We start from the raw sequence: 26,264 nt of genomic DNA, 5'->3' as shown, positions 1-26,264 counted from the left end.
AATAATCTGTGCCTTTGTTTAACCAGCTTTGTAAGGCTGCAGGGTCTAAAAGCTGCTGAATCTCTTTATGGACGTCGTCCAGAGTCTGTAGAGTAGTTATTCCAAGAATTCTTCTCTCTGAGATTATGGGTACTCTTCTTTCAGTGAGTTCAAGTTCAATAATTGACGGTGCGGATGGGACAACAACAATCTCTTAGGAGGGAGGTGCGGATGGGACAACGGGAAAGGGAAGTAACTGCTGCGGCATTGGCTGGCTAATGGGAGGCGCTGATTGTATGGTTTGTGGTTGTGCTGGGATCTGAACAATAGGGAGGGGCTGAGCAGCTGGAGGGGGCTGAGCAATAGTCACTGGTGTGGTCTTCTTAGACTCTTGTTGGACGCTCTCGCCTTGTTTCAGTTAGTATCTTGCTTATTAACTCATCTGACGAATGCAGCTCTTGTTGTGGATATATCTTGTCTATACTCAACTGATCACGTCTGTTTGATTTTCTCAAACTATCATCCAACTCCTCCTCCTCCTTTTCTTTCACTCTTTCTGCTTTCGACTTATGCCTATGCGCGCTCTACTCTCTACTGTTCAAACAAAGCATAGCTTCCTTTCTCCAGTCCCTAAGGATATCAAATGCCGCAGGACGTGTTTTCTTTTTCAACAACACCTTTTCCAAATAATCTAATCTCAGAATCTCAAAACTCCCGTGATTCGGCCATTGCAAATCTTCCTCTTTTCTGGTTTGCCTATGCCAAATCTCACAAAACATTATCGCCCCTACACCATACTTCACATACATCTCATACGCCGGCAACCCCACGGGTGGCGCGACCTGGCCAGTTTCCAAAGATTGTCTACCGCAGTGGAAAAATCCCGCTAAGGTGGACAATACCCCAGGCATGGTTTAACCTTACCTTCCGCTAATCAACCTTACACTGGGTGTTTGATTTTGCAAAGTCAACTCTCAACCAATATCAGGGTTACTTTGAATCGGGGCACGACTCACCTGATCAATCAAGTCGTCTTTCAAGACGCGATTCGTCCGTATACTGACGCAACCAATAATCGTTGTGTCTGCGTATCTTGTCTCACTCTGCCTCGTTTCGGGACCCTCGCCTCCTTGTTCTCTGGCCGGGCACGTCGATCAGGGATCAGTTGTGTGCAGATCTGCAAAAGAGTCTCTCATCACTTTCACAGGGGCGCCCCGAATACCTCTTGATCCCGGCTCGATCGTCCCGTCCTTCCCGTTCTCTCCGCCTTCCTTATTTTACAACGTACACGATGAAACAGGTGGGGGAGGGTGCCTATTCGGGCACCATCTTGAAGAGGCCCTTAGGGGACCCTCACGTATGGAAACAAGGCACAATCCCCACACACAAACTGATACGACAGACACGAGGTTGTATTCCCAAAAGCTAGGATTTATTGCAAAGCAAATAGTCTCAGTTGGCCAACTGGGTCTCACGCCCTGTGACGTGTGTTTCCAGACCCCGGGGGACGCAAGAGCCAGAGAGAATGGTAAACAGTTACATATATACAAAGCGGGCATCTTACATCAGTGGTGACACATTCAATACCACCCATAATGTATCTCCTTTGAATTGGGTTCGATGATTGACAATTGTGACGAGTATGACACCTTCAGACATTTGTTTAGCAACAGTTTGCAATTTCATGAGCCTGCAGACTCAATTCTTTGTTTTAAGAACACACTGCTTCTGTTCTCTGCAAGCAAGCTGCGTGCAGGGGAGAGACACATTCCAGGCCTCGCTATCTCCTAGTTTCTATTCGTGTACTGAGGGTCAACTCGCTCTCCAGGGCTCTACAGGGCTCAGAAAAGGGGGCCGCAAAGAAGAGCATAATTCAAGCCATTAAATGTTCGTTTCTAACATTTCTAATGGCTTCTTGCTCACTTTCAAGGATTTATGCGGGAGGAGACCGGGCATTTCTGTCTGGGTCGCTGCGTTATGTTTCAACAAGTCTCTCGCGGCCTTGCTCTATGCATGAACGATAATGTACTAGTGGAGCAGAATAAGTTTTTAGCAAAGTAGTTTTAACAGAAGGCAAGAGGTAAAGGTTAGAAAACAAAATGCTGATTTCAATCACTTCAAAATGGCTGCACTTAAGTCAAGCTTATGGCTATGTATTTCTAATACTAAACACATGAGACGGTTGGTTTTCGGCCAACAGAATACATTGCCTCCATCATTGAGGGGTGTCTACTTTTTCTGGACTAACAACCAGACAAGGAAACTTGGGGATGAATACCAAGCTTTTGACATCGCAGGCTGTGAAATTAAGACAGTCAATGAAGTGAAGACCTTGGGGGTGGTACTGGATCACAAGCTTTCCATGAAAGTGCATATCAGTGGTCTGGTATCTAGTACAGGCTAATACTTGAAATTGCTGGCCCAAATTAGACCTTTCCTTGGTAGACCCAACTGTGCAGCGATCGCAAGAGTGATTATTGGGGCCCGCATTGACTACTGCTCCAGCCTTCCTCAGGGCGTTGGAAAAGGGGAACTATCAAGACTTCAGGTCATTCAAAATAACGCGATGAGAGTGGTTGAGGTTCTTAAACAATCTCTCCACTGCCAGACAACATTTCCACTGGCTCCCACTGGAAAAGAGAGTGGTCTTTTGGACACTCAGTATTACACACCAATGCATCCAAAGAAATGTCCCTAGATATCTCGCTCACAGACTGATCTGGATGCCAGAGGGAAGGATCCTGAGATCAAACAACTCTAATCTTCTGCTCATACCCAAGGCAAGACTGCCTATGGTTACTTGACAGCTTGTAAAAGATTTCTGAAATTCAAACAGGTACTCAAGACACTCCTTTTCTGCTAGATACTTCTGCCCACACTTGCCCTATCTCTTTGTTCTAAACTGTTTTTGTTTTATCTGTGTGTCCTTGCACTCTTATGCCTATGGGCTCTGTCGATGCGCATTACAAATAAAATAAATAAATAAAACAGACTAACACCAGAGCTGTTTACCTGACATGTCACAATACAAGGGTCAGGCCGAGACGGGCAATTGACAGTAACCACGCACACCTGACAGCCCTTTACCTTCCCCACAGGGATAAAAGGTGGAGCATGAGAGCACACTAGAAGCAAGGCGGAATGCACGAGGAAGCAGATATTCCCGGACCGGCAGTTTAAGTGGAGGAGAAAAGCTGCGAGATCTGAAAGGAAGACAAGTAGCCCCTTGCCCATTTCAACTCAAGCCTGCAACGTCTCGGAAAAGGGAATCACAAGACCGGAGAGTATAGCTGGTGTGTGGTTTGACAAATGGCAACAGTGCACGGGGGCCTCCTGCGTTGATAACACAGGTGAGGAGGCATGCAGGCTACCGTGGTACCATCCTTGAATCAAGAGAAAAGACAAACTAACGGGTTCTGCACAGCCGAGGAGTCAGAGAAAGTTGATAACAAACCGAACTGTGATGAGAAAAAGGTTGCAATTGGCAACATTATGTCAACGCGAGACACTTGTGAACAAAGAACTTAAGTGTGTTTGAACTTTTTTGTAAGCCCAGAGAAGGGTCAGCTGGAGAGTGGTCAAGTGCCACAGGGGTGCTCATTAGAAGGACTCTGGCTGGCCCCTTTTGTTTGGAATTGAACTACAAGTACCAGAAAGCCCTAGGAGAGGGCAGCATGAGGTGTCAGACTGCTCCTACAAGGGTTACGTTAAATCCCTTGTACAATCGAAAGTCTCTGACCCATTGCCAAGAGAAAGCAAGGGGAAGGGAATCTCTGCTTTCCAACAACATTAAGAACTGTGTTAATGATGGCTATGTGAACCCGACGGAGGGAGGCCAAAGGGAAAGCTAATGAGAGTGAATTATGCATAGTGATATTCAGAGTGAAAAGCTGTAGTGAACCCGAGGGAGGGAGGCTCAATCGGGAAGAAGGATCCGAGCCCGGCAGAGGGAAATCCAAGGTGCGAAGAGCAATTGCCCAAGGTGCAAGATCACCAAAGGAACTTTTTGTTTGTTTGTTTTTTAGGTCAAGCAGGCCTTCTAAAACAAGAGACTTTGTAGAAAAGAGACTTCACCTCTGAAGAGCCTGGTATCCTTGAATAGAATAGTGAACCTAGTGCTGGCGAGGCCCAGGAGTGTGCTGTGCTCAAAAGTCCCACCTTGTCCCGTGCTAAAAACATTGGGAAGGGAGACCCCAGCCATTCCATCCTGACATCATTTTGAGAACACTTCTTTCTTTTCTGGTGAACATTATCCCGCACCCGTTTGTAACTTAGTGGTAAGGATTGGCAATCGTTTTTTTTTTGCCTAGGCCCATTGTATATGACAAAATGCCACTTGGACTGCCTTATTCTTATTTGATGGTTGTAGGTTGCTCCCATCTTAGATTTATGTATAGATTAGGTATTTATCTCACCCATTATAAAGTTCAATAAACACCCTTGAACTGTGATCACTTGTGCCTGTCTTTACTGTTGCCACCATGAGTTCCTTACACTTCCAAGAACTGTTGTATCTGAATGCAAGCCGCTCTGTCTAAAGTTTTCAGCGTGAACAGGACTTTAGTGAATGGCAGTAGTTATTTGGGACAGAAGGGTTGGGTTTTTTGATAAGAGGGAGTATCCAGGCTTCCATGAGAGAGGTAGGAACTAGACCCGTAGAGAAGGAGGTATTAATGAAGGTGGCAAGGAAAGGGGCTAAGGTTTCTGAGCAGTCATTGATGATGGTGGCATATGTCACCTTTGCATCTCGTAGGTTTTAGCCCTTTCATGATTGGGATGACTTCTGCTTCTGTGACATTAGCGAAATAAAAAAAAAGTGGACTGTATTTGGACAGCACAGACGGGGGATGGGAGGAGGATTGTTGGGCTGCTTTGAGCAGGGCTTGCTGGTGGCGGATTTTGGTGTGTAAAGTGTCCATTTTGTAAAGCATGACATTTTATATGTTGATGCATCATGCCTTGTCTTTAGTGAAGGTGGGAGGTGGGGTGGAAGGGGCTCCCAATTCCAGGAGGATAGTGAAAATCTCACAAGTATCAGATTTGGCGTTCGAAATTCTTGCATTGCAGGTGGAAGATTTGGCGAGCTATATGGCTTTTTTGTAGTGTTTTGCAGCTCTGGTATATTTATTTATTTGTACATTTATAGGGTAGCGGACCAATCCAACGGCCTATCCAACAGCATCTAGGCAATGGTTTCAGAAGAAGAGGGGGGGAGGAAGCTAGCCGGGCTATCAGGGGAGTAGCGCAAGTGCTGATTGTCAGTTGCACAAGTGTGATTTAATGTTCTTCCTGAAGCGATTGTAGCAAGGTTCTTGTCGCAAGTGAGGGGCAGTGCATTCCAGAGAGTGGATGCTGGGACTGGGAAGCAGGCACCCCCTGCTTTCTTTCCGGTAGAATCTGGGAGTAGTGATGCTATGAATGTAAGCAAATCTTACTGGTCTAGTGGTCGCAGATTTCTTGATTTTCTGGGAGAGGTAGGGAGGAGTGTCATTCGACAGGCATCGGTGGGTGACAGACAAAATCTTGAACTGGATTCTATCTTTAACCAGGAGCCAGTGGGCAGATATCTTGCCGGCAATATGTATTCTTGTTTGCTGATGTCTAGGGTAGCCTGGACTCTTCATTAATATGCCCAATGAGTACAAAGAGGATGTTTCAGAGTGATATAATTTTTTGGAACTCTGTCTAATCACGTGCACTTACCAATCAGATTAGACAAAGTGTACCAATTTCTAAAGGGAGTGGTTTCTGCTCTATAAAAGTCCAAACCCATAGATAGATTTGTGAGGGGAAAATCTCACTTGCTTCCTCGCTGATTGACAGAAGAGAACGGAGAATTGATAATAACAGAAAAGAGTATGGAACAGATTGCTTTCCTTTGGACATTTCTTTTGACTACCTGCAGTACACTGTAAGAGAGGCAGCCTACCTGGACGTTATGTCCTAGGCCTTTTTCAGTGAGAGAAACAGCAGCCAGACCCAATTACAGAAAGAGGGGGACAAAGCTGTTTAGGGAAGCTGACACCATCTTGCTGACTAATGCCTACCTGTTCCGGAGGGGGAGAATCGAATCAGCCATAAGAGGGTGCCAACCTCTCTGTGAAACAGCCAAAAGACATTCATATGTGAGTAAAATATTAACGGGAAATAATCCTGATGGGAGCCACACTCTAGCAGGGAATAGTTTAAACCCTGGTCCCTATCATTTTTAAGCACTGAGGGGTGGCAGGTATATAAAATGACTGTTCATCCTGAGAGGTTAGGGAATATTTCAGAAGTGCATGTGCTTCTGGAATTAAATATTTTATAGAATAGATCCAATTGTGTGTATATTGTGATATCTCTTGACTCCATCGCTATATAATGATAAAACACAGAAGAAGTTTTCTGGGAGTTAAAAGGCTATTTCTGTGTGTGCATACTTAAAAGAATTAGGTAATTGAAGTCATTTTCTGGGTACATCTCCAAGCACAATCCTGTTATAAGTGCTGAACCACTCAAGATAAAAAGAAAAGTGTTATTAACTGCAACCCATTCCCCATCTTTAAGTTGCCCATTAAAAATGGCAAATGTTCACTTTTACATGGTAATGCAATAGAAACACTGCTGAAGGAAATCTGGCCAACACATACTTTCATGCAAGTGTCTAACATGCACAAATGTTAAGTAGCTTGTCTTACAATTCAATTTTCTAGAACATTGCTTGAAATTCTGAAATGTCCATTGAGTAAGGGGAGGTATCTACTGTTAATAAAGTGGAGGTAAAGAGACTTAGATAGGCAGGGATATTCTGATTAATTTTGTTTTTCATCAAATGAAAGCTTTATCCTCACTCATTTTTTTCAGTCCATAGTGGGTGGGTGTTCAGGGTAAACCAAATGTATATATGGTAATGGGTGAGTTCAGTATATTCAAGTAAATGTAGCATAGGAAAGTTATGCGACTAGAGTATTAATCATACTTCATTGAATTTGGAATTTCATAGATGGCTTATTTGTTTATATCTAAATTGATTCAATTATTTCTATGTATTAATAAATAAACCTTCTTTGTAACCCTATATGTTTTTTGTCCCAATAATGGGAGGAGGGGGCTGTAAGGAATCAATATTGTTAAGTTGGGTAAACCAAGTTCATTAAAAGAACGTTACTAAATAAATGAAAATGATTTGGGGTGTATGAAAAATTCCCCTGATCTAGTTGGCGGCTAGAAACACTTGTGTACAGGTGCGTTATAAATACCAAATCATGTCAAATCATTTCATTGTTGTCGCCTGATTAAAACATCCTACAAGTGAGTGTGTATGCATTCAATGACATCAACTTGCAATAGGGTGAGTACCTGATCATTAGATGTCAGCTCCTGAAAATGGCATGTGTACCTGGGGATTTAATGTCAAAACCTGAAAATAGTGTGAGTGTCTGTACAATTTTAATAGTGCTACTATGAGTTCCTCCGCATTTGATGGCCACAACAGTCAGCACAAAAATCATACCAACACTCAAAAGTCAAAACTGTCTACTTTGTCAGTGCTATTTTATATATGGTGCTTTTATGTATGCCTTTTCCAAGAATCTGGAATGCGTTTTCTGTTAACAAATAATGTGGCATTATGTAACCGTTCCACGGGCAACACCGGGGGGGTAACGGCCCGTGGCCCCAGTTAACTGCCCAAGTGAAGCAAGGGCCATTAACATGGGCCAAGGGCCGTTACCCCCCAGTGTTGCCCATGGAACTGGTACATAAGCCCATTAGCACCCCGGGTTACAAAAGCAGCAACCCAGGGTGCTAAGAAAAAGGATGTTCCTTCGTACAACGGGACACCGCGCGTGTCCCGTTGTAGGAAGGAAAATCCTTTACCAACATGGCCACCATGGAAACGGAAGGCAGCCTCCCTCTTCCTTTTTCATGGCGGCCATGGGAAGCTGCGAGGAAGGTGCGGTTGCAGCCGAAATAATGTAAGTGGGAGGGGCTAAGAAAAATAAAACAGGGACAGAGTGTGGGGGTTTGATGGCGGTGGCGGTAGCTGGCCGTCTGGTGGCTTGAAACACAGGCTTACACCAGTGGTTTAAGCATGCATTCCTAGACACCTGACTGGCTGGCTTCCCCCTCCCAGGGTGCTAATAAACATGAAATGAGTAAAATACTATGGAGTGCCGGGCTATAATCTCTGCCATCAATTCATCAGCAGGCATGATGTCAGCTCCCAGTGCATGCGTGGCAGGGTCAGGGTCTTAACCTTGTCATGTGGGATCAAAAACCACACTTAGAGGTATGGTGAGTGGGTTGAAGGGTCCTCAGCCCCTGTCCCCTGATTGTGCTATATATAGGAGTGCTGGTACCACTGTCCCTTCTGCAATGCGTTATTCTCTCTTCCGGCAGGAGGTCTTTTTGTTTTTATTCAGAACTGCAACTCTCAAAATGCATATGGCGCAACCATGAACACATGGACTTGTACCAGCAGATTGGAATCGAGAAAAGTATTGGAATGGGCTACGATTTGTCCTAACAAACAATGAGGAGACACTCAAGACCAGACTGCCCGAAGGGAATGCTGAGGCAGCATAACACAGATGGATAGTGAGAAGGAGGAGCAGGGGAGCCACATAACTCCTACCCAAATTCAATTGGAAACACAAGGGATAAAGTGATGTCCAGGAGACTTCAGGTAAGTTTCATTTAAAGTCGATGGAATGTACATCTTAAGTTACATCTTCTTAGGTTGCAGTGGAGCAGGACCCAATGTAGCCCACCACCAAAGCTACGCCCTTCCAACTGACAAACCAGGAACACTTTGATTGGAACACCTGAGTCACAACATTCTACACATTCCACATACCATTCATGACATCACTCATCCATAGAAGCAAGACACAACACACCTCCCTTCTTTGCACACAACAGACACAAAAATAAAACACTTCCTTCCCTCCCACATGAACAGAATACAACACCAACATAACACATTACCATTTGTGAGGTATTGTGAGTAAGACTCAGACACAGAGGCAAAGGTTTGCACCCTTCTCATGCAAACACACATACGTACTCATACCCACACACACAACACACCCATAACACACCCCCACCCACACCCTCAACAAACCCCCAACATAAACAAACCCCACTTACCCTTTTCTTCACACTGGGTCCCTGCGGCACCAGTTCCCTTTCCCTTACATGATCGGGAGCCGGCGCCGCAGGGTCCTTTTCTTTTTCTTTTTTTACGGAAAGCTGTGGGGGTGTCCCCGGCAACTCCCACTCACTATACTACAAAGTATAGTGAGCGGGGCGATGTGGGGGACACTCCCACAGCCCCATTTTTTTGTTGTTGAACGGAAGGCTGCAGGGCTGTACCCCGCAACCCCCGTCACTATACTGTAAAGTATAGTGTGGGTGGAGCGATGCGGAGGACACCCCTGCAGCCCCCTTTTTTTGTTTTACAATGCTACCACCAAAGGATCGAACTTTTGGTGTTCGAACCTTTGATGGTAGCATTTTTAGACCTAATGGTTCATGCGAACCATTAGTTTCGGTCAAAACGACCAATACCTATGCATCCGTGTTGTTTCCATGAATACTTTCAGTGGAGGTTCGAAATATATAATGCAGGCCATCTCGCAGTCATTTGAACCTTCCATCACAATCCCTTACAACAGGATTTTTATTTAATTGCCCACCAGAATCAGGTGAATACTCTTAACCGGCTCTTGCAATACCATGCCATTCCTGTCGATAATGTTATAAAGTGATGTCCAGGAGGCTTTCTTAACTTTCCATGAAAGTAGGTTTAGTGTACAACTACTTAGGTTGCAATGGAACAGGAGCCACTGGTGCCCACCATCCAGATTACATCCTTCCAAATGACAAAACTGTACCTGAGTAACTACATTCTACACATTCCACATGCCATTCATGATATCACTCATCCACACAAGCAAGATACAACACAAACTTACCAGTGCATGAAGAAAGCCATAAGGAAAACAAACAGCCTGAGCACATGGCTGCCACCCTGAAAGTGAAGATTGAAAAGAGGATGGGTCCAAAGGCCTTCTTAAAGCCTTCCAGGGAATGCCCCAATCCCCAGAGGGGTAGATTAGCCCGAGCCTGGCAAAGGGGGGCATGTGATCAGGGAGACCAGTGGGGGCCTGCAGGAGTGTTGGAAGTGGGCAGGCTGAGCTATAAAAGCCCAGCCAGCAAAGAGGAGATTGAAAGGTGTTCAGCTGAGATTTGGTGGATCGGTGGAAGATCAACATACCAGGCGGAGGACGGATGGTGGAGCGGAGTGCTGAGTAAATTGAGGCATTTTTTGTGAGTGTGCATGTGAGGTATTGTGTGGGAGAGAGTGGTACTAGTTATGTGTAGTGTAAGGAGGGGTGTGTGTGAAAGGAGAGTAAAAGACAGACAGATGGGGAGAAAGCGTAGAGAGGTAATTAGAGAGAGTGCGAGTAAGAGAGTGTATGGTGAGAAGGTCTGGATAGAGTGCAAGATGGTTGTGCGAGCAGTGAAGAGGGCAGAGTGAAGCAGGAGGGGGAGTGCTTTGGAAGAGACAGGCAGAGGATGTGATAAGATAAGGACACAGAGATGAAGATAGGGGTTTGAGAGTAGGAAGGGAGGAGTGAAAGAAAGTGAGCAGCATAGAGAGAAGAGGACATTGGGAGAGCAGCGAAGGCAGGTAAAGAAGAGGGTATAAGTGGTACTCAAGAGGTGGGAGGGGGAGAGTAGGAAGCTCACAGAGGCAGGGGTGCAGGGATATAGAGGGGAAAACAGGTAGAAAGTGTGAGAGAGTGTGCGAGGGGGAAAACTGGCAGAGAAACCCGGGTGGAATTAGTCTGCTGACAAAAGGCAGATGATCGTTTAGAAATTCACTTAGGGTGCTGGAGAGAAAAGGCGACAGACTTTAGGTTTTCCATCCAAATTAGACCTAGCCAGTATGGATACTGTGTTTTAATATACGTCGGGGAGCTTTCTTGGGGCTAGGCATGCCTAGGTTAGGGTGGAGGGAGCACACAGGGAGGTCAAGAGTGCTGCAGGGACCCCCTTAGTTTTAACCGTCAATGTCTTCCCTGACCAGTTGCTTAACAGTTTAATTAAGCACTGTACAACTACTCTCTTTGTGTTAATGGCAGGGCTTACCTTACATGCCTTGGACTGTGTTCTGGAGAATAAGGGTTGTACCTCTGCAGAAGCCACCCTGTTGTTAGAGAGATACTACCACCAAGATGACCCTGAGAGAAGGAGACCAACCCGGTAAAAAAAACTGAATGGCAAAAACCTTCATATTCCAGTAGAGATTAATCAGTGAGCTTCAAGACGTCATTCACAAAGGCTGGCTGTAGGGAAAAGATGAGTCCAGAGGAAGAATTGAGTCTTTGGGCAGTGAAAAACCAGGCAAGCACCTACCAGAGGGCACAGCTAAGAAGGTAATGGAAAAAAGGAGAAACATCAATTGATAAATATGTTCAGAAATAACATGATGAGGGGGAAGCTAATGGAGGAGTCAGGAATGTCCACAGGCGAGGAAGGGTCATTTCCAGCACAAAAAATACAGTGGTCAGCACACGCTCAATAAGGCACATGGAGTTCGAATTTTGGATGCCTTTTATGAGATCGACTTGCCGAGTCACTGCTACAACTAACCCCCAAAGTAACATTCTGATATCTTTACAAGGGTGGAAACTGGGAGCGGCTGTTCCCATGTTGGACAGGGAATCCCTGCTGTACATCTCCACTGCTGTTGCGGAGATCGTAGGCGAGCCGGCGTCGAGCTGGTAGGAGCCTACGGTTTTTCCCCACCCTCTAACGCAGCCAAGACAACAGGTATGATGCAAGGTTTATAGTGATAAAATCGAAAAATAAAATCTCGAAAAAAAAGGTCGAAAAAACAAAAGGTCGAAAAAAAAGTCGACATTTTTTTTTATGCCGTTTTTTATTCGAAATGGGGGGGGGCCGCCCCCACAAGCCTCCTTTTTTTTTTACCCATTTTTTTTTAATCCCGGACCCCAAAATATATATATAATTAAAAAAAGAGTAATTCGACTTTTTTTTTCGAGATTTTTTTTTCGACCTTATTGTCATTCGAGATTTTTTTTCGAGATTTTGACCGACCACCATGATTGCAACACAGTGTTTATTGATTTTCAAAGCCATCTGTAACACGTGCCTTGGGCCTGGGCTAATACAGATTTCTTGTTACAGTTCTCAACACGCTCTATAATATCAGATGCATTGCTATTTATTTCCTTGCTTTTCTACTTTGGGATAATATAATAGCCAAATCAGGTTTGGTTATGTGATTTAAAGTATATATTACACCTGCCATTGAATCCTGATCAAAAGATAGAGTAATGTCATCCAAACACTCGTCATGTAGTTCTGTTTGTTCTGACATTTGTGCATTGAGAGTTTTTTCATTAGGTGAATTTTCTTAGTAAGTAGCTCTTTTAGGGATCTACCATCCCTTGAATATAACAAGTTTGATTTCTTGCCTGGAATTGCTTTTCTAGAACAGTAAATGATTGCAATTTTTGTGAAACCAAATGATTATGTTGGCCTAATTGGCAATAATGTCATAACCTTTCAGCTAATCGTCCCACTGTTATTAAGCCTTTGTTAATTTCACTTAAAACCCTTCTCACAAATATACATACATATTTTAGTTCCTCTCAACTGATTTTAGGACCCATTTTCACTGCAGATATGAATTATTGGGGCATGTGTCTCTTCTGGCATGCTTGTACTCAAACTCCACAAAAGGGTGCAAAATTGGGCAATGTGAGAGATTTACCATGGCATCATAGACAGTTGCATCTTGACCTGATTTAGTCTCAAGTTCTTTAAATGTCACGTTGTCTAGGAAGCATCTCAAATACACAGGCCATTGTTTTCTAGAGAATATATTCTGTGAAAAGCCATAGAGCCACACAGACTTCAGTTGCTATGGCCATCTCTTGTTTCATGTGCTTTCCTCGCCCAGAGGTATATTGGAGGTCATTACGACCCAGGCGGTAAGGGTTAACGCCGTCGTTAACCCTTAACGCCTGATTTCAATTTTAACGGCTGCTTTTAGCAGGCGTTAAAATCCATGGCGCTAAACCGCCTTGGTGCTAATTACGGCACCGTAATTTACGGGGCCGTAATTAGCGCCTTCCCCACTCCCATTATGCCCTATGGGGCAAAAATGGGAATGGGGAAGGGTAAATGGGAAATGGGGATTTACCGCCCCACTCACCTTGGAATGGGGCGGTGAATCCGCCATCCACCATGGTGTAAACGTAGTTTACACCATGGTGGTAAAGTTGGTGTACTTACCGCCTGGGTCGTAATGACCTCCATTGTCTTCCTTTCCTAAAAGATTCTACTGATCATTGCCTACATACAGGGCCTCATTACAACTCAGGCGTTAAGGGTTAACGCCACCGTTAACCCTTAACGCCTGATTCTGATTTTAACGCCTGCTTTTAGCAGGCGTTAAAATCCATGGCGCTAACCTGCCATGGTGCTAATTACGCCGCCGTAATTTACGGGGCCGTAATTAGCGCCTTCCCCACTCCCATTATGCCCTATGGGGCAAAAATGGGAATGGGGAAGGGTAAATGGGAAATGGGGATTTACCGCCCCACTCACCTTGGAATGGGGCGGTGAATCCGCCATCCACCATGGTGTAAACGTAGTTTACACCATGGTGGTAAAGTTGGTGTACTTACCGCCTGGGTCGTAATGACCTCCATTGTCTTCCTTTCCTAAAAGATTCTACTGATCATTGCCTACATACAGGGCCTCATTACAACTCAGGCGTTAAGGGTTAACGCCACCGTTAACCCTTAACGCCTGATTCTGATTTTAACGCCTGCTTTTAGCAGGCGTTAAAATCCATGGCGCTAACCTGCCATGGTGCTAATTACGCCGCCGTAATTTACGGCGGCGTAATTAGCGCCTTCCTCACTCCCATTATGCCCTATGGGGCAAAAATGGGAATGGGGAAGGGAAAATGGGAAATGGGGATTTACCGCCCCACTCACCTTGGAATGGGGCGGTAAATCCGCCATCCACCATGGTGTAAACGGAGTTTACACCATGGTGGTAAAGTTGGTGCACTTAGCACCAAGGTTGTATCCCTCTTGAATGTCTTCATGCATTGGCCATAGTAGCTCATTTATTTAGTTAGCATTGGACAATCCTAATTTTCTTTTGCTGCTTAAGTTCCTAAGAGACTAGGGCCTCATTACGACCCAGGCGGAAAACCATGGTGCTAATAGCACCATGGTCCATGCCGGTAATTTACCGACTCCGCCATGGAGAAAGGGGGAATTACCACCCCATTACAAGGTTGGCGGGGTGGTAATTCTCCCTTCCTCCATGGCCCTTCCCCATTCCCATTTTTGCCCTATAGGGCTCAATGGGAATGGGGAAGGCGCTAAGTACGGTACCGCAAATTGCGGTACCGTACTTAGCACCAAGGTCCCTTTGCGGGTCCCTACTTTAACGGCTGGCGTAGACCAGCCGTTAAGGTCGGGTCCCTCAAAGGGACCTCATAATCAGGCGCTAATGGGTTAACGGCGCCGCAGCCTTTTACGGCGCTGTTAACCCATTAGCGCCAGGGTCATAATGAGGCCCTCTCTCTCTATACCAAAAACTTGTTTGTTCTATGCTCATAAGCCTCCACTGTTGAAGGGCTAAGTACACTACCAATTTGAATCAGTTTAGTATTAGATACCTTGGGTGTTGGCGTCTTGTCTTAATTTATTGTGCAAATATATGCCCCTTGTCTCACTGATGCCATTTAAATAGTAACTATTCAATTATAGGCAAGTGTTCTCACTGTTTCACACAGGCACTCTGTCACACACCCAGGTTCTCTCTCATAGGTTATATTCGTCACAGGCCTTCACCCTCCTACACTATCTTATCCTCTGCCCTTGCACTCCATGGTTAGCAGTTCTCCGAATCCCTCCTGAGACTGACAGCCAGTTATGATGTATTTTCCCTACCACGCAATAGCTGGGAAGAGTTTCATTGTTTCTCCCTATAATTCATCTAAATGCAGACGCTCATAGAGAAAGTGGGAACCACCCACTGACAGAGGAGCTGATGTAATGGAGGTCGTTTTCAACCATCAGTGCTTGTCACTTCAATATCAGGGTTCATAACATTTTAATGTACACATAATTTGAGTGTGATAAACAGCATTGTAGTCAATATATTATGGCTGTTTAACTTTGTGAGTGAACCACTGTCAGGGCCCCTCATTGCTGAGGCAAAACAAAGCAGTTACCCTGGAGTTCAAGGGATTTGGGTGTGCACAGATCTTACTCTCCAGATTTAAGCATATGTGCACATTAATGCATTTTCCTGTGCAAAAATGCAAACATAGCTTTGCAAATCTTCCACTAATTCACAATTGACAGAAAATTGGCCATTAAACGTTATGTTTTATCCATAAAACATGTTAGTAACATGGCCCCGCAATGTATAAAAAACGGATTCCATCAAAAGTAATAAAAGTGACTGTTTTTATCCAGAGTATTTTTCCTTTAACTAACAGGCTATCAAGAAGTGGGCTCCAAATGTGTGAGACCATTCAGAGGCTGATTTCCCTGTGTACCCTTTTGTATCATGGTGCCATCACATATTATATAAACCTTAATGATTACGTCCCTCCAAGACAGTATTTTAGTAAGGCTGTCCATATCTGGTGCAGCCAATTTAAAATGGGCGAGGTTTGACCACATGCAGGTGTCCATGCAACTGCTTACCCCTGAATTATGTACCTTTTTAAGTTTACCCAGTAATTGCAATAATATACCCAGAAAGAGTGAAGTGTTGCAGTTGAGTCTGGAGACAATAGTAGTTCCGGTAATGGTCACTCAATCCCTTGCTTTGGATAACGTTTGCATTTAGACAAATGTTTCATGGAACTCTAGTTACATTGGGCCTCATTACGACCCAGGCGGTAAGGGATTACCGGCACCGGTAAGGGATTACCGGTACCGGTAAGGGTGCCGGTAATCCCTTACCGCCCAATTACGAGGTCCCTTTGCGGGACCCGCAAAGGGACCTTGGAGGTAATTACGGTACCGCAATTTGCAGTACCGTAATTACCGCCTTCCCCATTCCCATTGAGCCCTATGGGGCAAACATGGGAATGGGGAAGGGCAATTGGTGAATGGGGAATTACCGCCCTGCCAACCTTGGAATGGGGCGGTAATTCCGCCATTCACCATGGCGGATTCCGGTGTCAACCATGGCGCTAATAGCGCCATGGTTAATGCCTGAGTCGTAATGACCCCCATAGTCAACATATGAATAAATAATGAGGCCCTGATCAAATATTACCCTTTTTTCTATCAAACATCAATACATGTTTTATCCACTTCACCAGAGGTAAATCCAGTGTTTCTCATAGAGATTGAATTGTTGGGGTTCATCATTATTTCATTTCCATTCAAGGAGGACCCATTCTCATCCAGTTCAGACACAGGCCTCATTATAAATTTGGTGGTATCCTGCCAGTAAATCCAGCAGGCTACCACCAAACGGTAATAACATTCCAGTCACTTGGTCTGCCGAAATTACTGGCAGATTACAAGTGGCGGGAAGGCTGGGAATTCCCCATTCCATGGAGTCCTAAAGGACTCCATGGTGGGCATTGCCGATATTACTGGCACTTATAATACTAGTACCGGTAATACTGGCATTTTCCGGTGGTGGGGTGCCGGAATTACTGGCAGCTCAGAGCTCCATTTAAATCTGGCTATCCCACCACCAAGCGTGTAGTTTGCTGATCCGGAAACGTGCTGGTAAGTGGAATTACCAGCATGTTAATTTCAGACCTGCAAATTTATAATGAGGTTTATCTCGGAATGGTTGTTAAAGCTTTCATAGTGCCAGTGGCATGAAAAGGGCTAGGTGTTATTGGAGCATTTAAAACAGGCACCGTTCTCAATCAGCATGTGATGTAACTTGGTCAGGTATGCATTAAACAAAAAAGACAACGGAGGAATAGGGAAATTCAAAGTCAACTGGTATTTTAGGTGCAATGAATTTGCATACCTAGGAGATTAACTCAACTACTCTATGTCACTCTCTGAGGCTTCAGATAATTCCCTCAGGTATATCAGTAATGTCATTTAATTTACAATGCCAAACAGAACTGACGGCTTAAGCGCCATGAACAAGATTATCTCTTGTCAACCATTAGCTGTTGTTACTGCCTAACATCCAGGAAGGAAATCGTGATGCGTTTGTGTGGCTGAACCTATTTTGGCACACAACTTTAATAAACAGTATTCAGATTTCAATCAACGTATAATTGATACAATAGCACTATTTTCTGCAGTTAAAACGCTTATTAATTTGGAATGAAATATATTTGTAAATAAAATAACTGATCAAACACAACATTAAGGTATGAAATATCAAGTAAACGTAACATCTAACCAGTTTATATCTTCATTTGTTCGCCCAGTCTCAGTCTGTTTATGTTTGCATGACTGCTGAAATGCATAGATGTACGTATTTGTAAGGTACATGCCATTCCTATTCCAAATTTAATTATAAATAAACAGAATACAGTCCTTTCAATTTTTCTGAATATGCTATTCAAAAAAGAATAGAAAATCAATACGAGTAAAACCGTTTTATATCTAATATTACCTAAAGGGACTCAAGGGGTGGAGTTAGGATGAAGGGCAGAGTAGATTCTATGTAAAACCAATTTGGAAGTGTGCACTTAAGAGAAGTAATGCTACTTGTCAAAATTGATCATTACAATTTGGGACTAAATGAAACCATCACTAGCCAATATCCTTGCTGTTTAGAACTCTGATCAAGAAGAACAGCAGCTGAACATTTCTCCCACAACATAGGGAGAAGAGTATTGCAAAGTTTAAGAGACACTTTGAAACCTTTGTTCTATTACATATTAAGGGACCATTTGGTGTACCAAATAACATTTGTCTTTGGTTGCCTAAACTATACTGTAGACAGAAAAAGTTAACTTCTAAAGGCTTGTATGCATTTTCAAAAAGTTCTGAGAAAAAATCTCGAATTTGTTAATCTTTTTTAATTAAACTTACCAAGACCAATAATAAATAACATTGCCTCAAAAAAATGTGAACTGCATTGCACCCTGTGAGGGCGACTGGAATAATTTAAATGAAGATGCTTGGGGTGACTTCTGATCTTGTCCGATTGAAAAGGGAAAACTGAAGTCATCTTTTGCATCTCCAAATGTTTCAGAGGACTCAGTTGGAAAGGAAAATGCAAATCCATCCTCCCCATCCATTTTCCCAAACAAGGTTCCAATATCTTTTTGTGGGGATGGTGTAGGATTTATATTTGAATCTGAAAAACTTTCACTAGTTTGATCTGGTGAATTTGGTGTTCCAAATAAGGAGGACTCAAACAAATTATATCTAGGTGTTTTGGGAGTTGAAGTCATGAGAAAAGAAAATGAAGGTGATTTCGCTGCAGCAACTTCATGTCCAGGATTATGATCGTTTTCAAACGTACAGGTTTTAGAGAACTGTCCTTTGTTCTGAATTAGTTCAGTCGTTTTTAAAAATGAAGCAATCGCAGGCTTCTGCTGACCTTCAGAAGGATCCGATGTTCGCGAAAACAGTGGTGGCTCAGGTGTTCTAGGAAATACAGACGTCTTAGAAAGCAGGAGAGGTTCAGGAATTCTGGAAAACATCTCACTGTAATCTTCTGTCTTTCCTGTTTTATTTTCGGTGGATTTAAAAAATGTTGTGAGACCATCCTGGGGGTCATATGCTGAATCTTTTGATTTGCTTGTACTGTCACTGGTTTCAGTAGTCCTTTTTTCTGTTGCCCCGTGATCAAAGCACTGTTTTTTATTTGTTTGCTTTTGAGGCACAGACAACCAGAATTGCATTTGAGATTGCAGTTTTATTGTTGGGACTTGTGAATATTTTGATCGTTTATTGTCTGTGGTGTCAATGCTTTTCTGCATTGCAGAGGCCTGAGTTAGAGGTTGGTTTGAGTGAATGCTTTTGGTGATTGACTGCTCGTTGTGGTTTTTGTTTTCTTCTATATTTGTTCCTGAGAACTGCAGGGGCAACTTGAAACCCTGAAGAGGACGAACTGATTTATAGGGAATGCTGGGAAGAAGCATGTGCTGTGGCTGTTTCTGATTTACTAAAGGTGAATAGCCTTTATCTTCAAAAAGACTTACTGCATTTTGATCGTCTCCAGCTACAATTTCAGAAAGCGTTTCCTCTTGAGAATGCACCTCAAACTGTTTAGAACTTATATTAGTCGTCAATTGTACCACCTCTTTTTCCATCTTAGATGTTTTATGTATAAGGAATACAGCACTTTTCAAGACTTCTTCTGTTTTGTGCCTGAGAGAAACAACCTTTAACGCCCATTCAACATAAGACTTAAGCGAAGGTAGCTCCACAAGTTCCTCAAGGGATCTTTCCTTCGAGGTAAGTTGCTCCCTACATATCAAAACTTTATTTTCAATGCTGTCAAGTTCATCTTTTTTCTTGTAATACTCTCGTGCAAGAGGACCATCTTTGTAGTGCAATCGACGTTGCCTCAGAATTTCACGAAACTGAGTCACATATTCTTGATACATTTTGTTGTCTCTGTCAGTGTCTACTTGGCACTTTTGGAGTTGACCATTCAGATAGTCTTCATGTTTGTTCAAAACCATGCACGCTGGCTTCCAGGCACTGCAGTTACCTTTGCTGTAGGTGCAGTGTTTCTGCAAATTGAACAGCTCTTCGTCAGTCTTGCTGATGTTTTCGCGTACTAAACGGATCTGCTCCTTTCTTTCCAAAACCTTTGCTGTATAAAGCTGAATTTGCTCTTTTGCATGTTCTCTAGAGTGAGCATCTTGTTCTGATTGGAAAACAAGCTCAAGTAGTAGTTTGTCCAAAGCGCTCAGTAGGCATGTATCATTCATTGTTTTAGCACACTGTCATATATGCCGCAGCGGCGGAGCTCAAAGTCAAGGAAAACCGAGAAGGGAATGGCACATGCAGTTCAAAGCGAATGAGCGGTATTTCAATGAAACCGCGCTTCAATTGAACGGGAATCGATTTCTCGGAGAGCAAAGCTCAGAAAGAGCTGTACTGCAGCCCCTTCACCACAAACGGCAATCTCCTAATGCCTTCAATAAAATATAATCCTTGGGATCACACCAGTGCGGCTACGTTTCCACACAAACGTCGACCGGAAGCTGGGCCGGACAGGAAGCGCGAGCAAGTAAATGTTTCCTGCTCGACAACGAGAGGTGAGGTAGAGTAGAGCCTTAGCATACGCAGGTTCTCTTGTAGCGAGTCCCGCGTGACCGTTAACAGCTGCTTTTACGTATCCTTTCACTGACTCTCCGATGATTACTTTGCAAAATGTTTAGAACTTATGAAAAAACAGCGCCTTATTAAGTGAGCTATTCGGAATGTACTACAAAAAGACGGAAAGGACTGGGGGGGGGGGCGCTGGAGGGAGGCTAGGTGTTATTTTTTCCACGACCGTAGATCCGTGTCCGTGGTCCAGCTACACCTTCCAAGAAGCAAACGCCTTACGCTGACTTCAGTGGGACCTCCCACTCCCCATGTAAATCACCAAGAATTGCCAATTTAGTTTTGAGTTCACTGGGATAACCCACCAAAAACACCTGCCTTGCAGTCTCAAGGTGTTGAACTGAATGAAATAAAAATACAAGGGAGCTTGCAGGTTGAACTGATAGTATTTTTTTTCAATTATTATGTTTTATTGCACTTATTGATCATGATGGACTATTAATGAGGCACCATGCACATATTCACGGGTCCAAGAGTGTTTACTTAGAGTGCATATTGTTTCATACATCCCAACATTCTGTGACCAAAAACCTGTAGGAATCTTAAAGTTTTAAAAATATTGACAAAAATCTGTATTTGTTGCCACTAAATCGGTAGGCTGTAGGACTGCTTAAAAAGTGGTATTCTACCACCTAAGTCGGTAGGGTTGGCAAGTATGTAGCTGGTGCTGGAGAGAGGGGTGCTGCGTTGTGCAGCTAAGCTGAAGAAATAGCATATTGCACTTGCAGGTGGGTGGAAGTGGCAAGGCTCACGCAGGGCGGGGCTGAAACGTGTGGTTCCCCCAGCTCCTGGCGCAAGCTCACGCCTGCCAGGACTCAATAGGAGGAGTGGCCTGCCATTGCTTCAGCGGCTCACCGCAGCATGTAGATGACTGGCACTGGGGAGCTAAGGTACAGTGAACCATGTGGCTGTTGATATCGAGAAGTGCTGGAGCGGATCTCACGGGCGCATCTGACAATCTGGGGAGGTTGCACTGGTGCACTGGTCTGCTAACTGCTGCCAGTAAGAACACACCATTATAAAAGCAGCATCTTGGACACATCCCCACTGAAGAACGTTCCTTGGATTCTGTGTACTTGCGCACCCTGCAACCATGGCTGAACAGGCTGCTAAATCCAGGCCAAAAAAAAAAATTATTATTATTTTTTTTTAATCAGTATTTGTTGCCACTAAATCGGTAGGTGGTAGCACTGCTTAAAAAGCGGTATCCTACTGTCTAAATCGGTAGGGTTGGCAAGTATGATGTTTTAATGCATTTCTTGGTCAAGGTATGGGTGTGATGTGATGTTGCACAGGTGTACATGTACATACTGGTGCTCTGCTCCGAGAGCAGTTTCAAGGCAATATTGCGCCCAGGGGATACACCAGAATACGCCCCCTCAGACCTATGTTGCACCTCTACCCCTACCCTGTACTCCAAAATCATGAAATCATTACAATATTCAGTTTTATCATTTGTACTTTAAATTAATAAGCAAACTATGTATGCAACAGTATTTTAAACAGGAATTCATTTTCTCTCATGTTTTGTTCATTGTCTAAATGAAGGGCACTCTCCTAGATGATGATGCCACAAAAGCACCTATTACTGCAGCGTGATCTATTTTTCTGCATTTTTGTCTCAATTGAAAGTGTAGCAAGAGCAAATAGCTCACTTCAGTTGGTGAACACATCACTCATAGGCCATCAAAATGCTCCAGAAGAAGAATGGAAGATGGATGTAAAATATATTGAAAGAGGCAGTGGTGAAAAATGAGTCAGTTCCCACCTATATTAAGTAAGGTTAGGTTACAAAGAGTTCCTTGCAGCTACTTCAAATGTCGGATCAGCTCGGGATTCCTCCATACTACCCTGGTGCCACTTACAACGGTCCGGCCCGCCTGAAGATTCTCTCAACAACATGCTTGGTCTCCTCCAACCCCATCTGCGAGTACCTACTCCCTCTGACTCTAGCGGTTCCTGCAGGTCATCTCTCAACACTGGTCCTGTGGAATCAGAAAAAATACAATATTACGGCTGTTACACCGAGTAAAGGAAAATACACCGACACGGGCTTATAAAGATTCCCAGAATCTTTATTACAAAACTAAACAGTATTCAACAAAGTACACACATAGCTATTTGGCCGTCAATGCATCACAGAGACCACCAGCAGGGTTGAATGTGAGGAGTGAGAGAGTTTCCTAGCTGGACATCGATGCATTTATACAATTTGAAAAATGATGTCCAGCCCCCTTACAGGTTAATCATGCACTGGGCTAGGGTCGCGCCAGGTTCACTTTCCTAATTTACATATCTCGTGCATGCGGTTTACTTTTCAATACATTTACTAACACACACCATTATTCTTTAATTTAACATTTACACTCTTTACATATTGTTTTAATACAGACCAAACAATGTTTCGCATATTATATTCGGATAGCATTACTGTTCTTGTATACTTGTAGTTTAACATTGCTAATTCAAGTAATCCCCTGCTCCCGAAGTCAACAAAGGACAAGGTCTACATGACCCTAACATGTAGCCTGAGGGCAGGTTGGACATTAACTCCCCTACAGAGGTTGGAGAGGTTAAGGCAAGAACAAGGACACACGAGACGGCCATTTTAGATTACAGGGTGACTTTGTATAAAACCCCAAAATGGCGGTTTCTAACCTAAAATGGAGGCTTGATTCAAGATGGCGCCTTACATCAATTTCTAAGGTCAAGACCTTGCCGCAGAGAGTTATTCGCATACAATTTTTAAGCAACTGGGCGTAGGCCAATATACATACAAATCGTTTCTAATAAGAGGCATAATTTAATATCTGGTTTGACAGTCCCGCTACCACCTGGGAGCAGCCCAATATTTCCACCCCATTTTCCTGCCTCAAGCACCTAGACCCCTCCAACTGCAGTCTCTAGTGCATAATCCCTCGAACGCTTTCAGCTCCTTCCGGGCTACCTCTCATCACTGGCCCCGAGCCCACCTTTAGCACCATCCTGTGCATGGACTACTCCAGCTTCTATTCCAAGTAACCCCCTCCTGTCATTTTCCACTCCCCCCTTCTACTCCTACTCCTACAGTGCCCACCGCCCCCCCTTCTGTAACTGTCACACTGGTCTCTACCTCACACATTCCTAATTCCTACAACTGCAGCTCTTCTCTACTTGTCCTCCACGTCCATTGGTATGCGATCCTCCATAACCCCCTTCTGCCTCACTCTCCCAACCTCTCTCAACCCTTCCACCTTCCCCTTTCCCTCCTTCTCTCCTCTCTCCTCCTAGTCCAGAAGCCCAATATTCTTCATCATCATCACCCCTACCCCTCCAGTAACCCTCCTTCCTTCACTAACCGCCCTAACCTTCTCTACCCCCCACTACCAACCACCCTGCCCTCTTGAACACTGCTCTCTGGAACGCCAGATCCATCTGTGATAAAACTGCAGCTACCCTTGATTTATTCTTTCGCCTCAACCCTTATTTCCTCTGTTTTACTGAAACCTGGATTCCCCCTCACAACATCTCTGTCCCGCCTCTTTGACGACCTCTTCTTCCTCCTTCATTCACACCCCTGCCCCTCTGGCCATGGTGGAGGTATTGGTCTCCTGTACCACCCCAAATATAGCTCCTCTTCCTCTCCAACTCTCCCCTCTTTCCCTTCCTTTGAATTCCTGTACAATTCTTTCTCCTCTCCCCACCCTATCTCCTTCCTGATCATTTATCGCCCCCTGGGCCTCTCTCTTCCGTCTATGAAGACCTTGATCACCTCCTCTCACTTATCTCTCCCTCCCCCTCTCCTCTTGCTGTACTTGGTGACTTTATTATCCATCTTCCTCCTCCCCCTTAATCTTCCTCCCTCCTTTCCATCCTTGACTCCTACCTCCTCACCTCTCTTCCCTCTTCCCCCACTCACTCCTCTGGCTCCACTCTTGACCCCATCTTTAATTCTTCATATCCCTCCTCCCCGGTCTCTTCTCTTCCTGTTTATCTCTCAGACCATGCCTTACTCACATTCTCCCTATCCCCTCTCTTACACTCCACTACTGCTAATCCCTCCCCTCCAATTTACTCGCGTTGTGACCTTCGGGACTTCGATGCTACCCTCTTTTCTGACACCTGTTCAGCTTCTCTTCCATCTCCCCATGATTTTGCTCTACTCTCTGCAGATGATGCTCTCTCTTCCCTATCCTCTTCCATCTCCACTGCCCTAGATCAACTCTACCCTCTTTCTCTCTTTCGTCCTACTCAGAAGCCTTCTCAACCCTGGCTTACCCCTCATCTCTCTTCTATGCGGCGCCTTCTCTGGTGGTTAGAGAAACTCTGGCTCAAATCTCCCTCGCTATCTAATCAAACCTCTTACTTTTCTTACCATGCAATTTACAACTCCTGTCTTGCAGCAGCCAAATCCTCCTACTACTCTAACCTTCTCCAGTCTCAAGCCTCCCACCCTCGTCGGATTTTCCAACCTCTCACCCGTCTTTTCTCTCCTCCTACGCCTGATTCCTCAACCAATTCCACACTCTCTCCTTCTGACTTTGCCAACTTCTTCTCCTCCAAAATCCTCACTCTCTGGCAAAAAATGAACTCCCTTTCTGACTCCCCCTCTCCTCCTCCCTCCTCTCCTCCCTCGTCTACTATGTCCATCTTCTCTCCTGTTTCCCCTTCTGAAGTCTCCTCCCTTCTTTCCAAAGCCCACCCCACGTCCGCCCCCTCTGATCCTCTCCCCTCCGTTCTTATCCCCAAGATCTACCCTCTTCTTATCCCTTACCTTACCACCTTCTTCAACTCTTGCCTCTCCTCATCAATCTTTCCCTCTGCGTTCAACCATGCAACGATTATTCCTATTCTAAAGAAGCCCTCTGCTGATCCACTGCTCACTGCTAACTACAGACCTATTTCTCTTATACCTTTCCTCTCTAAGCTTCTTGAGCGCCTCGCCTACTCTCAACTCTCATCCTTTCTTACTTCTTCCTCTCTCCTTCCTCCCTTCCAATCTGGCTTCCGTCCCAAACATTCCACTGAAACTGCTCTCACCTCTATCCTTAACTCACTCCTCTCTGCTCGACATGCTAAGCAATCCTCTATCCTTATTCTACTTGATCTCTCCGCAGCGTTTGACACTGTCGATCACCCACTCCTGCTTCATACTCTTTCCTCCTTCGGGTTTAACGGCCCTGTTCTAAAATGGCTATCCTCCTACCTCTCCTCCCGTTCCTTTGCTGTATCGTGGGGGAGGCCAGTCCTCTCCTTCCTTCCCTCTTAACTAGGGTGTTCCTCAAGGTTCTGTACTTGGTCCTTTCCTTTTCTCTCTTTACACCTCTCTCATTGCCACCTGTCATCTCTTCGTTTGGCATTTCTCAACAATTTTATGCTGACGATACTCAACTCTTTCTTTCTTTCTCCTCCTTCTTGCCTGACCTCCACCTTAAACTCCCCTCCTGTCTCACTGCTATCAAGAACTGGATGTCCTCCCGCTTACTCTCTCTTAACACTGATAACACCAAAGTCCTTTTCTTCCCCTCTAACTCTCTTCCCCCTCCCTCCCCACCTCCTTTCATTCACTATCCTCCCTCCAATCTCCCTATCTCCCCCCAAGCTCGTAATCTAGGCGTTCTCTTTGACTCCTCTCTCACCTTCTCACAACACATTTCACTCACCTCCCGCTCCTGCCGATACCACCTCTACAATATACAGAAAATCCGTCCCTCCCTCACATTCTACTCCACCAAACTCCTAGTTTCCTCTCTCATCTTTTCCCGCCTCTTCTACTGCTCCTCTCTAATCTTTGGACTTCCCGCATCTCAGCTTACCCCTCTAAAATCCATATACCACTCTGCTGTCCGTACCCTTTGTCTCCTTACCTCCCGTGACTCCAGCTCTTCCTCGCTCTCTCACCTTCGCTGGCTACCTTTCCCCTCACAGCTAAAGTTCTACTTTCTCTGCCTTGTCTTCAAATCCTCCCAT

The 26,264-nt window shown here is 44.5% G+C and overlaps 1 protein-coding gene across 1 annotated transcript; it reads right to left on the bottom strand.

Moving 5' to 3' along the window:
* Nucleotides 1-17,438: 17,438 nt before the first annotated feature.
* C12H14orf39 (chromosome 12 C14orf39 homolog) lies at nt 17,439-20,165 on the bottom strand. The gene has a single exon (XM_069627695.1). The coding sequence runs from the start codon at nt 19,913-19,915 to the stop codon at nt 18,086-18,088; it is 1,830 nt and encodes a 609-aa protein (XP_069483796.1). The 5' UTR covers nt 19,916-20,165; the 3' UTR covers nt 17,439-18,085.
* Nucleotides 20,166-26,264: the final 6,099 nt, after the last annotated feature.

The sequence above is a fragment of the Ambystoma mexicanum genome, chromosome 12, assembly GCF_040938575.1.
Source record: "Ambystoma mexicanum isolate Mex_15411 chromosome 12, UKY_AmexF1_1, whole genome shotgun sequence".
NCBI classification, from domain to species: Eukaryota; Metazoa; Chordata; class Amphibia; order Caudata; family Ambystomatidae; genus Ambystoma; species Ambystoma mexicanum.
This window is presented reverse-complemented; position numbering and strand designations above follow the sequence as displayed.

Excerpts from the sequence above, each read along its gene's own strand:
- C12H14orf39 (XM_069627695.1), bottom strand. The coding sequence starts at position 19,915 with ATGAATGATACATGCCTACTGAGCGCTTTGGACAAACTACTACTTGAG.